The sequence below is a fragment of the Uloborus diversus genome, chromosome 10 (genome assembly GCF_026930045.1).
Source record: "Uloborus diversus isolate 005 chromosome 10, Udiv.v.3.1, whole genome shotgun sequence".
Lineage (NCBI taxonomy): Eukaryota > Metazoa > Arthropoda > Arachnida > Araneae > Uloboridae > Uloborus > Uloborus diversus.
This window is the reverse complement of record NC_072740.1, coordinates 34510977-34524745: the sequence shown is the minus strand read 5'-3', so window position 1 is coordinate 34524745 and position 13769 is coordinate 34510977. Positions and strand designations below refer to the sequence as shown.

Below are 13769 nucleotides of genomic sequence, written 5' to 3'. Positions count from 1 at the left end.
AATCGCCCTTAATTTCCATTTTGCTCACCCCCAAATGAATGTTGAGTTTTTTTTTCGATTCGACCACATGCGGAAAAGTACCTAAGAATGTATAGACACGCGAAATATCCATTTTGACCATCACCGAGGTAATTACAACGACTTTTCTCGTGACGTCTGTATGTATGTGCGTATGTGTGTATGTGTGTATGTGCGTATGTATCTCGCATAACTCAAAAATGGTATGTCCTAGAAAGTTGAAATTTGGTACATAGACTCGTAGTGGGGTCTAGTTGTGCACCTCCCCTTTTGGTTGCTTTCGGATGTTCCTAAGGGGGTCTTTTGCACCTTTTTGGGGGGAAATCATTGTTAATTTCGATGTAAACTCAAGTGGCGTTATAATTTGTCGGACACTTGGCGATATATCGCCAGTCTTTTGGTCGCCAAGTTTTGTCGCCAACTTGGCGACAAATTTGGCGGAGTTTTTTTTTTTTTTTTTGGTTTCAATTTGGCCATTGTTGGTGATATTTAGAGAATAAATATTGAATCACATTAAAATAGCGAATAATGGGGAAATGACATTAAATTGGAGTAAAAGGAAGTCATGTGATGCACACATCAGCTCGTTTATTCAATATTTTTTAATTGATGCAGCTTGCTTACTGACAGAGTGAAAGCCCATAAGTTCTCATTGCTGAATTCTATAACTCAAACAAATTTAATTCATCTTTTTACTGAAATTATTTCTAAGTATGTAATGAAAATTAACCTATTTTAAAGCTCTCCTTTCTTAAAACTATTACCGTGAATACAGTTAGTTATTTTGTATTGTCAATGTATAAGTATTTTCAAAACTAAGTAAAAAAGTTCTCGTTTATCATGAGCACTACATTTGCCGCATTTATTATATAGTAAAGAGCACTAAAGACGATTTACTTGATGCTAGATATATATTCTGTCGCTGTTACTTACTAAATTACGTATTTTCATCCTGTTCTATGATGAGTATTTGTTTATTTTAGTCCACAGACAATAAACCTTAAGTATTTGTAAAAGATGTTACATGTTAAATTAGTGTCATTTTCCAACTTTCACTGAATTAAAAAAATGAATTTTATCTCATTGCGCATCAAAAATAGTATAATATGAGGGCGTAGGATTGTATTTTTCATTGAAATGTTCATTGCACAGACACGTATCGTATTTTAAGCAAAAGTTTTGTAAAGAACAATGCTTCAACACAATGAAAATTAAATACAAATTATAGTCTTAATAAGTAAGGGCAAATGAGATACGATTTGTAAGCCCAGAAATTGTATAAAATTAGTAAGAAGCCCGAAATTTTTAATGAAAAGATAAAATTAATGGCCTAATTCATCAAAAAATATCTATATTAAAAACGTTATTTTTCAGATAATATTTTTTTAAAGTATAATATCAAGTTGCTTTTTATGAAATTTGCAGTTAGCACAAGGATAATCTTGCGGCACTTTATGTAACATGTGTATTGCGATTCCAATCTCATGTTATTTTTAATTATCATATTTAAAATTATCCTAATTCCTGTTAATATAGAAGGATATGGAAATCGTGTATATAAATTTCTATTTGCAATACTTTTGCAATCTTTATTATAATTTCTGCCAAAAGTTACATCTATTTAGCACAACATTAGCAACGGAATACGTAATTTCTATAATTAGTGCTGGACTAACTGCTGGAACTGGATGTATAGGTATAAGTTTTGAATTTTAAAACTTTCAATTACAGATATGACGCTATCTTTATCTTACCCTCTGCGCTAAGAGCAGCTCAACTGCTAAAATTCAAAACGAAACGCAAAAGCTTTAAATTATTTTTATTCTACTTCGAAATTATAAGCACTTTTAATAAATATGACGTAAAAAAGGATATAAGTCACTTAATGCTATTCACTGCTTCAATATAGAAACATCACGTAGAAAACGTGTTTGTATCTCGTAATTACCGTACAGCAAATAGACTTAGAAGATGAATAATCTTAGAAAATTAATTAATAGTCTTGGATATACATATTTCATCCGTCGAGGTGAAAGTGTTAAAACGTCAGTTTTAGTTTAGTCTGTGTTTGGTAAAGACGATTAGATTCATACACAGAAAGTATTACAGAAAAATATTGTAACCCCTGCTTGATTAAAAAACTTCCACTTTTTTTGTGTAAAAATTAGATATTGTATTTTCGAAGTTTAAAACTAGTACGAGGAGTATTTTAGTGAAAATGACCGGAAGCCATGCTATATTTGGTTTCGAATGAAATTTAATTTTTAAAAGTGCGTTTTTAATCATATTATTATAAAAACTCATGAATGCATTTCTTTTTCTTATTTGATCTTTGTGGGTTTTTTTTTTTCAATCGAATGACTCTCCTATCCAAGCAATAGCTACTCTAACAATCATATGCTCATTGTACTTGTAGTATATTAGTAAATGAAAGTGGTTGGTGTTTTACAGTTGCCAAAAATAGTAGTTGCTTTGCAGTTATAGACGAAATTAGTAGCTGCTTTTCAGTTAGTCAATTATATGCTGTTGCTTTGTATTTACACCTAAACTTAGTAATTTTACAGCAACAGCCACAAGTTATCGTTGCATTAGTTAAATCAGAAGCAGTAATAGTTGCATTACAAGGTATGACAGAAAGTGGCAATTGTTTTTCTGCTGTTATAGAAAAAAAAAGACTTCTCCTATTTCATAATTTTAGCGGAAAGTAATGTTTGCTTTTCAGTTGTTGCACAAAACAGTAGTTTATTTTCAGCTACTGCTGTAAATAGTAACTGCTTCGCTGTAGTAACCGCAATCGGCAGCTGATTTACATTTGACTGTAGTTTCACTGTTTTTAAGAGGTGAATGCCAAAGAAATTCGGTAATGAAGGGCAGTTATTTTCCTTATTCACACTAAAAAGTAACAGAGTTAATAGAACAGGTAGCACTTTTACTGCCAAGTATATTTTGATTTCGACTGACACTATGTATCAAGATTGTTTTAATTGAACTGATCATAAGAAGAAATACCCAAATTTGCTGTTCATTATCAGTACAGCTGATACTGCAAGCCATTTTAAGAGTGCAAATAACTTTAAAATGTATTTTAAAAATATGAAGGACAAGTATATTTTGATCCTGGCGCTTAAAGAGCTCAAATATTCTATGTATTAAAAGACATGATGCTTCTTTTTGCTTCATCTCATTTCCCCATTTGTGACTTTATTTATAACTACGTTACATGGTATAAAACACTAAAATTACTTATTTTTTTCCATTTTTCCAGAAACAAAATATGTTGACATGATCTTTTTTTAAAGTTGTTATCGTTGACCAACAGCTGCTTTCTGATTTCATCAGATAAGCGATATTATTTTGAACTAACTTTATAAAATATCTTGCACGAAGTCACGTCATACTCGTATTTGCTTTAATAGAACTCTTTAAACAGTCATTAATACTTAATTGACTCAGGAGAGATGTTTTTAACGGTGTGTGTGCTCTCTCATCGACCTATTCTAGAATAAGGCAGTAAACTCAGTACATCTTCAGAACTCGCACTGTAAGCAAGATATTCACCCTAAGAAAAATACTGTTTTTTTTCCCTTTGTTTCATCAGATAATTCATTTGGTTCATGAAATATTATTTTGTATAACATTTGGAACATTTGGTGGGGGTACAATAAATAGCAAATGAAATATTTTCAACTACATTATTTTTAAAAATTTTTATGCAGGAAAAATAGGTAGAGTGAGAAAACTTTTAACGCGCGAGTTCACAGGTCACTTTTTTGGACGCGAGCTCTAGAGTTCAGAATAAAATATAAAATCATTCTGAAAAACCTGAAACATTGCAAAAAGTTCACAAAAATCTAAAATCTTCAACCACTTAAAATTTACACTTCAGATCTTAAAATCCTCGATGAAGAATAATATTTGTTTTAATGTTGAAGTTTCTGCAAAGTTAACTAAGCTAAATTAGTCGCTACATTCATTACGTTTGACGCATGTCCAGTTATACGTCTGGCATCCCCCGTCCAAAAAAAAAAAAAAAAAAAAAGCTACAGTTTTTATTACAGTACTTTCTTTATAGGAAAAAAAGCAACTATGCAATGCGAACGCTTACTTTTATGCGGAAACAATTTGAAAGAAAACCAAGGCTGAGTAGCAATTGTAAAACTGAACCGTTAAGAACAAAGTTGGTGCAAGTAATTTTTTTTTAAATATTTTCTATTAACATCATCAGAAATTAGTTTTAACCTCATTCAACTTCATACGAAAGCTTCGCAACTATAGGCTCAACCAATTTGCTGATAGATAGTAGTCGTAAAACGGAACAGCAGCAGTATTTTGTGAAAAAGTGGCTAAAAGCATTCAACTATTCGATATCTTATTTTATTGGACTTCCAACACTTTTGCTCTGAGTAGCTCAAACCTGTATATTACACAGACATGTTTCGAGATTACAAGAAACTCTGCCTTTGCTTTGCGTCAAAATTGTTTCACATTTAAAGAAACAAACCTTTAGAACTTTGCATCGATTAGCACACCATTTTGCAATTTGTGTTGAACAATAATGGTAATGTCACAACTTTGTTTCAGTCTAGCTATTGCATGGACTTGAAAATCCATGGATACAGTAATAAAAGAAAGCCACAAACATAACTGGAGTTATTAGAGTTGAAAGGAGGATATTTGCACAACCGATGTTCGGAAAGCTCTAAAATTTGAACGTTATTTCGATCATTATTTCTGTACTTTAAGGCCTGAAGAACGTATCAAAAAATTGCGATTTTCAGTTTCTTGCTGCATTGTATGAAGAATATTAATTTCCCATCGAGACATATCAGCGTAATTCTCTAAAAAACATCTTTTATAATAATGTGCGAGTGTTGTAACAGCGCGAGTCCCTACCTTTGCATGCACCAGACAAACGTTTTTACGTTCTCTTGAAAAGTTGTGATAATGTGACTTACCTTAGTCTGACTGAGGTAGAGATTATTTTTGAAAAAAAGTTTTAAAGACAAAATTGTACTTTTTAATTACAAAAATTAAAAATCCTCAGAATATCTACGACAGTCCATATGTCACGATAGTTTCTTTTACGTCGTAGAAATTTGAAAGGGAATATAAAACAGTATGGCATTCAAATTTTACGGGGTTCCTTGATTCAGAAAAGAATGGGCCTCGACTGTTGACCCTTCTATTCTGCTATTGAATTTAGGATTTCTCTTATCTGTGTACGATTATGAAAGTATTTCAGTGGTGTAGTTATTCAGTAGTGCTTAATAAAATTCTAAACTACTGGGCACAAACATTTTTCTTTTTAGTTTTTTTTTGGTTTTATAATCGCCATCTTTTTATGTGCATTATTGTCGACGGTGTCCTTACTGCTGTATCGAGTGTCACAGAATTCTCCACCGCCAAACCTTTGATTAAGCGTTTCACCCCTTTTTTGACTTCGTTGTCGCTCCGGAAATGTTGGCCATCAAAGTGTTCCTTAAACTTAGGAAACAAGTGGTAATCACTAGACTCGAGCTCCGAACTGCAATCAAGAACGGAGTGGTTTGTTGACTGTGATGTCATATTCTGTGGGTGGAATTATGTGACACTCGATACAGAAGTTAAGGCTCCGTCGACAAATTTGTAAAATTGATGGGAGCCTTAGTTTTGGATCGACCCTCGTATATTCATAAGTATAAAGGTGTAAGATTATGCTTAAAAATTTGTTTCATTTTATAAGCCTATAAATGACAATCCAGTAATAGGAATCATCACAAACGAAAAACTTTCAACTCCTCTCCAGCATTTTTTCTTTTTTAACTTAGTGCTCATTACCTCTCAGGGACAGATATATGAGAAACTTAAAAAATAATCTATAAATGAATGTACAATAATAGAATAAATGAAAAATACTATCTTGAACAGACACTTTTGTAAAAACGCACCGTAATTTTCCTTACTGATATTATAAATGCGAAAGTGAGTTTGTTTGTAATGTTTTCACGCCGTAACTACTCGACTGATCATCGTGAAACTTTGTGTAAGCGTTATCAGGGGTGGAACATCGGGTAAATTTCGTTGAAAAAAAAAGTATTACATGATTTTTATTCCATTTTTAATGAAAATCATAAAATTGCGAGTATCTCATCAAAAAAATAATATTTTTTTTCCTCTTTTGCAGTATGTTTAAGTTCTTAAGAAGCTGCAGAATGTTACTTTACTTGAAGCTCTGGGAATAATTAGAACACGTAATTCTTTATTATTTCATATTTTAAAATGAGGCTTTTATTTAATTTTGAAGTATCATCTGCGGTTTTAGGTTACGGAATTGAAATTAAATAAAGTTGACTTTCTGATTCGTAGCAGACGACATTTCCTTGAAAAGTAATAAACCTGTACCTCAGAGCCAGATTAACGTAAATCCGAAAATTGCGATTTAACGTTTTTTATTGCATTGCATATAGAATTCTGTTCCGCATCGAGCTATATGAACGTGATCCGTAAAAAAAAAAAAATCTTTGAAATAATTTAACAGTGTTAAAAGAGCGCGAGTCCAATCATTTGTATGCACTAAGCGAGCGTTTTCCAAATTTTCCTCTAAAGTCGCGATTATGTGACTTACATTAGTCTGACCCTGAGGTACAGAAATAACAAGCATGAAGAACTAAAAAAAAAAGAAAGAAAATAACAATTCTGAATGTTATCTCTCTTAATAAAATAGTGTTTGTTTTGTAATTATAGTAGTTTGTGGGAAAATTAATGAAAACTTTTTTTATGTATTCAAAAAGAATAATAGCTTTAATTTTCATGTTTTTTAAAAACAAATATCGTCTGCGCTTTCTGAAAGTTTTAATAGCTTTTGTGGAACACAATAGACTGGCAAAGTTTTGATAAGTTGACGTACGTTAGTGTTAAATATACTTTTATTTTAAGTCTTCAAACATTTTTCTGAAGTTTTTGTAACTCAATTCATTAATACATGCTGCTGTCAACGTGGAAAGATCGTGCCTGATGCTGGTTAATATGACTGAAGCTTTGGGATTTGAAAAAAAAAAAAATAATCCAAAGAGGTCTAAATTAAAATTTTTTGTGTGAGTCATAAAATTTCTCTTCTCTACACATTGATGGGAAATTTTACATTTTTTTTGCCTGATTTGATTAACATACGTCACTTGACAGAATTTTTATTTTTGAGGTGGATCGTGTCACGCCAGGGAATACAGCGTGTGGATGATAAAACAGACTGATTTTGGGGGGATTTTTTTAATAACCTATCCATTAGGAGCATCAACAAAGCATGTCAGTAGACACGGATAAAACTTCTTTAAAGTCATTAAAATAAAACTTTAATTAAAGGCTGTGCTCTTATTAAAGTGATTACTAACATTTAATTCCAAATGGAATACCCTATTTTTGTCAACAAAAATAAATTCAGATTGTTTAATTAGTTAGAATACTGAGTTTGACTGCATTTTGATCATTAAACAAAATATATTCACAAAGGGACTAGTCTCATTTTTAAAATGCTGGTTTACAGGTCGACGTTCCTGAAGCAATGAAAACAAAAGCAATAAAGTGTTTTTAAGAGAAAATGCATATAATTAATTCGTTATAATACGCAAATATTTAATTAATTTTAACTAAATACAGGAATATTCATATAAAGATCTTTCAGATCATTTTCTCATTAAAATATAACGTTGTTTCTGATCATATTATAATTGCTAGTATTCCTTTCATTATTTATTATACACCAAAAAAAAGTGTAAATTTACTCCGTAAAAGTGTTGGCAGCTAGCTGCCTCCATAGCAATGGAGTAACTTAACTGATTAAACTGGTGTAACATTTTGCTCATAACGTTACACCAGTTTTATCAGTTAAGTTACTCCATTGCTATGGAGGAAGCTAGCCGCAGGAATAAGGTATTACAAAGTGCAGAATGCTGCCACCGTATTTACGGAGTAAAGTTAGAAAGTGCAGAATGCTACCACCGTATTTATGGAGTAAGGTTACACAAATTTTTTATAGTGTAAAAATTAACTTATTTTAAACAAAACACTTATCTCATTTGACTTACTCATAAATTTGCATTAAATACCAAAAAGGGCAGTAACAATGGTAGTTAATACTTAAATTACTCAGTTGCGCATGTCTGCAAAAAACCACAAAAGCTTATATCATTTACCCAGCGAGTTTCGTAGGACGGTTTCGGTGATTGCTTCAATTTTTCAACATTTCAATTAGCACTTATTAATCCAATTCTTTCTAATAGATGGAAATACTGAGGTGATGTCGATAACTCAAGTTCAGTTCATCTCTAATCAGGTTGCACGTGTTTATTCGAGACATTTTGTGAAGTTCAAAGATTAAAGACATTCAAAATTATTATTTTTTTCATGAATGTAAGAATTCCTTGTTTCGCAATACTTTAGTTGTAGAAAATTCAGAATATCTATAAAAAATTGTACTTTTTTATATTTGTTGCAACAGTGTTGTTTCAACAGATTATGAAATTAACGTTGTAAGTTTTGAAACCATTTTTTTTTACGTGCTTAGAATGATTGGTTATAATGTATTAGTAATGTTTCTTGAAATCTGAGCTGTTGGGGCTAAAATACTACTGTTGGGGCTGATTTTAATAGGTAAAGGACTTCTTAACGAAACTTTGTACCTGGCATTTTATACTGCTCATTATTCCTGATAATTTGACCCAACTCATGTGTCTCCAGTGTGAATAGTATTTTAATGAGAAGTGGTAATTTTAAAAAACCGTTCAGACCTTTATTTGTAGAGAGCAAGTTTATAAGTTTACTAAACAAATTTTTTTTTTAATGAAATAGGTCAAGCACTTTTTTAGTCTCACTGTTTTTCGCTTTTTATATTTGGTAACATGTAGTTAATTTTTTGAGTCAAATGCATTTTAATTCCAGATCAAATGATAGATTATAAAGTTCATCGCGATTTTTGTTCTAAAATCGAGAAACAGGTAATCACTATTTTGAAGAAAGTAACGAATAAAGGTGGTAAAGGGTGTCCCGCCAAATGGAATTTCAGTAACTGATAAGATACCAATCAAACGTATTACTTCTCACCTGTTTTTATTTGGCCAACAGTATCTGCAATGCTACCTCTAACCACTTTGTCCACTACGGCTACTGTTTGGCCGTTTTCTTGAACTTTTCCTCCCGTTACTTTAAGACCTAGCATGGCAGCACCTGAAGAAGCTTCCATACCTTCCTTGAAAGGTTTTTTCAAGATCATGTGTCCTATTAGCCTCTGACCATCTTTGGAAGGCCGCCAAGATACAGGATGCTGTGGGAAAAATCCATATTAGATACAAAGATGAAAAAAAAAGAATGATAGTATTTTGAATAATAACTACTTAATTACACTTTTAAACTACAGGTTGCATTCGGCACCTTTCAGGGGTGAAACGCTTGTTCACCAGCGGCACGCAATACGGAGCCGAAATGGCACCTCTAACTAGGGTGAAAAAAATCCTCTTAACCTTAATTTGCCGGAGATTGGAATTGATAAAAATAACAATAATATCATCCACTCGCCGCAAGCAGCATTAAGCCGCCACAGGCTGCGAACAGGGGTTCTAGAACAGAGCACTCTAGTTCATATTATAAAATAAAACATTATATACTGACAGAGTATCAGAATTTTGGACTATCGTGTTTTCCCCCGTCTGAAATACTGTTATAAGCAATGTAAGTTTCGCAATAGCCAAATTTCGGTAGTTTAATCTTCTCAGTATTAAATTCTTCAATGTTTATCTCTTTCTTGTTTAAAATGTTAGCTAAATGTTCAAGTTTAATACTAATCTTTGTTTATTGAAAAAATATTTTGAAACGTTAAGAACCGAAAGCATTTTCTAGCATTTATTTCACTTATTTTTGTCGAATAAAAATTTCTTTTTTTTTTTTTCATTTAAGATTTTTCCATATACATAAGTTATGATGTGTATTACTAGTAACAAAAATTTTACTCAATCTTCTAGAAACATGCTGTACTTTTCATCAACAGACTACACTTTTTCTCCTTCTGATAGCTGTTTTCTGAATTTAGAATGCGTCTTTTAGTTAATATAATGGTGGAATCCTTCTTTATTTAATTTTCAAGCTCAATCATAATTTTTCTCATTCCCACTTTTAAAATAACGAGTTTTATATGAGTTCATAGAAAACCGCGGGGAATGTTTTACTAACGCAAAAATGACTTCGGTTTTAAAGCGGGTTCTTATGGACAGAAAATCTTCTATTAGATTTTAAATTTTATTCTTGTTAAAAAGCAAATATTCTTCCTTTAAGAAATGATACCTCTGTAAAAAGACGATTTAAAGTCTACTGATTTAACCAATGAGGTCCATTAACATTATGGACCAAGTACGATAATTCTTTCACTGTGCAGACTAGATCTTGAATAAAGCTCTCTCGCTTTCATGTTAAAGTGAGAACAAATGTCATGAGTCCACAGAATCTTAATCCCTTAGATATAAACTATTTTTAATTTCAGAGCATGTTCTTCTGTATGGCAGAGTTTTTTTTTAATTACGAGTGGTTTGTGCGTTTCATATCGACATGTTTCACATTAAATATTGAACAGAATATTAAATTGAAGCAAAATTTACTCGACTTTTCCTTTCAAAAAAAAAAATCGCTGAATATGTTCTTCTATCAAATAGCAAATGATTCGGCATTAAATATATTCTGCTATCGAGAAATACCGAAAGCATGCGAAAGAAAAATACAAACTCGTATTTTAAAGAAAATACCGCATTGTCACTCTTTTGTTAGTTCATGTTCGTTTATCAACACACGTGGCTATATAACTGCAGTTACAGAGTTCAGTGGAGAGGTGGAAGTTCATTACATGTAGAGAATTTAAGTAGCAAATATGAATATAAACGACATTTTTACCGCATTTTTCTACAGACACGGAAGCGTCCCAGCCATAAAAAAAAAAAAACTGAACATCCGATCCGCCAAAAAATGAAATAAATAATGAAGTGACCAAGGACAGCTTAATTGTCAGTATCTCTCTCTCTCTCCGGAAAAAAGGCTTTGCAAAGAGAAATGGTTGCTCGGCAAGCAAAAAGCTTCTCGTTGCAGCATTGGAAAAAAACGAGCTGATGTGTGCATCACATGACTTCCTTTTACTCCAATTTAATGTCATTTCCCCATTATTAGCAATTTTAATGTGATTCAATTGTTTACTTTCTAATCATCACCAACATTGGTCAAATTGGAACCAAATTAAAAAAAAAAATCGCCAAATTTTTCGCCAAGTAAGTGACAAAACTTGGCGACCAAAAGACTGGCGATACATCGCCAAGTGTCCGACAAATTATAACACCACTTGAGTTTACATCGAAATTAACAATGATTTCCCCCCAAAAAGGGGCAAAAGACCCCCTTAGGAACATCCGAATGCAACTAAAAGGGAAGGTGCACAACTAGGCCCCACTAGGAGTCTACGTACCAAATTTCAACTTTCTAGGACATACCGTTTTTGAGTTATGCGAGATACATACATACGTACATACGGACGTCACGAGAAAATTTGTTGTAATTAACTCGGGGGTCGTCAAAATGGATATTTCGGGTGTCTGTAGGTTCCTAGGCATATATCCACATGTGGTCGGGTCGAAAAAAGAACTCAAAATTCATTCGGGGGGTGAGAAAAATGGAAATTAAGGCCGATTTTTGACTGAAAATTTTTTCGCGAATACAATACTTACTTTTTTGTAAAAGGAAGTAAAAAAGGAATATCAAGGATCTGTTCAACTTGTAAGGAGTTGGGGTTTTGGTGGGAAAGTGTGTGTTTTCCAGTGAAATTATGTTCAATGAAAGGATTAAACAGGGAGAATGCTAGTTTGTCTGTCTTGTTTGTGTAGTTGGGAAGAAGGGAGATAGTGTGGACAAGGGGTTAGTGTGGACATCTGGAATGATTCTGTTATTTGTTTTTTTTTTAATTTTAATTTCTCTGTTAATTTATGCATAGTGACAACACCAACATGCACTTCCATGTGTAGTTTCATGATAACACGCTTGATAGTTCAGTAGCAAATTACAAAAGAAGGTTTTCATGGTGGAAAAGTAAATTTTGGATTTTCTTTTAATTAATAGATTTGACAATTACAATGTATTATTTCAAGTAAAAAGAGAGAATAATACATCATAAATAAATGCATTAAATATATATTTTGATATTCATTTCTGCTGTGCATAGTTTTAATTAGTAATTAAAAGGCTTTAAAGAAAAAAATGCCCCATGGGGTTAGAGTGGACACACGGTGATGGGGCTACTGTGAGACATGGTAATGAGGCTTGTGTGGTTAATGTGTTTATGTTACTTGCCTGATTAGATTAGTTTTGACAAGTATGCATTCAAATACAAAGGGTTTTACGTCCCGCTTTTTCATATTTTAGGTTTCATTTACAAAATAAGATTGATTCTTGCAAAGTGAGGAGTTCTTTACAAATAATTTTATTTATTTATCGTATCAAATTTTGGGATTTATTCTTTACCAATTTCTTCATAAAATGATTTATTGAAAATGATAAAATAATGACATTTAGAAAAGGATTTTGTGCGTTTTTGCACATTTTTAAGCCTTTTTTGTTTGCTAAATAAGTTTGATTATTGAACGGTGATAAATCAATTAAAAAGGAAGTCTCTCATTTTCACACATTGGTATTATTTTTTATAATTTAAATTACCAATGACATAAGCCTTAATGACTTTGTTGGTCAAGTTTATGAAAAAAAAAAAAAAACATTTTGCACTAAGTTGGACGAGTCGAAGCTGTATACAAATAAACTGATTTCGTTATACATTCCATCTGGAAAAAAGGTGAAAAAAATAGTTCGTTGAAGCAGAGAAAAATTATTCTTTTTCCGCGACGGAAGAGATATGTCCCAAATATCGTGAAACAAAATTGTAGGGAAACTACCTTCGCCAGATGTTGCTAGTAGCACGTTCAACTCTGCATCTCACATAACCTTTAATGTTGATTTTTTTAATAATAGTGTAAAGTAGAAAAAAAATTCTCTTCTGCATAGAATTTAATAGCCTTTTTTTCATCGAAATAAAAGTGAGTAGCTTTCAAACATTTTAATTTTTTTCTTAAATAGTTTCTTTATTTTTAGACAATTTATAGCTACGAATAAATATCTTAAACTTTTATAAGGTAAACATTGGCTAAGCAATCTGCTATTTAGGTTAAAACTCATTTATTTATGTTTTTAATTCCGCTGTTTACATTGCTTAATTAGTAATCAGCTTGTCCGCACTAACTCCATAGCTTGGCCACATTAGCCCCATGACATGGGGCTAGTGTGGACAAAAACTTTTTTTTTATAATTTTTTTTTTATTAAATAACTGTTCGGGCCGAACGATTAAATATATCAATTAAAATAAGTGCAAAAGTGCAAATTATTGTAAAAAAATATCAGGTGTGATAAAAACAGTATTTAGTATATTTTCTTCCCAAAAAATGCAAAATTTGTCCACACTAACCCCCTTCTCTCCCAACAATTTTGTTGAATAGAATGTAATATTCTCTTCTGGTGTTTTTCTTTAAGTTATTTGGGGGGGGGGGGCTTTGATGTATAATATTTTCTTTAGATGGAAATGTCTAATGAAGCTCTCCTTCTAGGAAAAGACCTGTAATTACGTTACTGAACTCATTCCTGAAAATAAAATGCTTTGCAACGTGGCATAATAACAAGTTATTTTATGACTCTTAACTACAATGCT

At 31.9% G+C, this 13769-nt stretch overlaps 1 protein-coding gene across 1 annotated transcript in view; it reads right to left on the bottom strand.

The window, feature by feature from the left end:
• The window catches only part of LOC129231713 (regulating synaptic membrane exocytosis protein 2-like), a 179345-nt gene that overhangs the window by 53856 nt on the left and 111720 nt on the right, over positions 1-13769 (bottom strand). The window contains exon 5 of the mRNA XM_054866076.1: positions 9094-9313. Coding sequence (XP_054722051.1) covers positions 9094-9313 — 220 coding nt within the window. The remainder of the gene's footprint in view (positions 1-9093; positions 9314-13769) is intronic.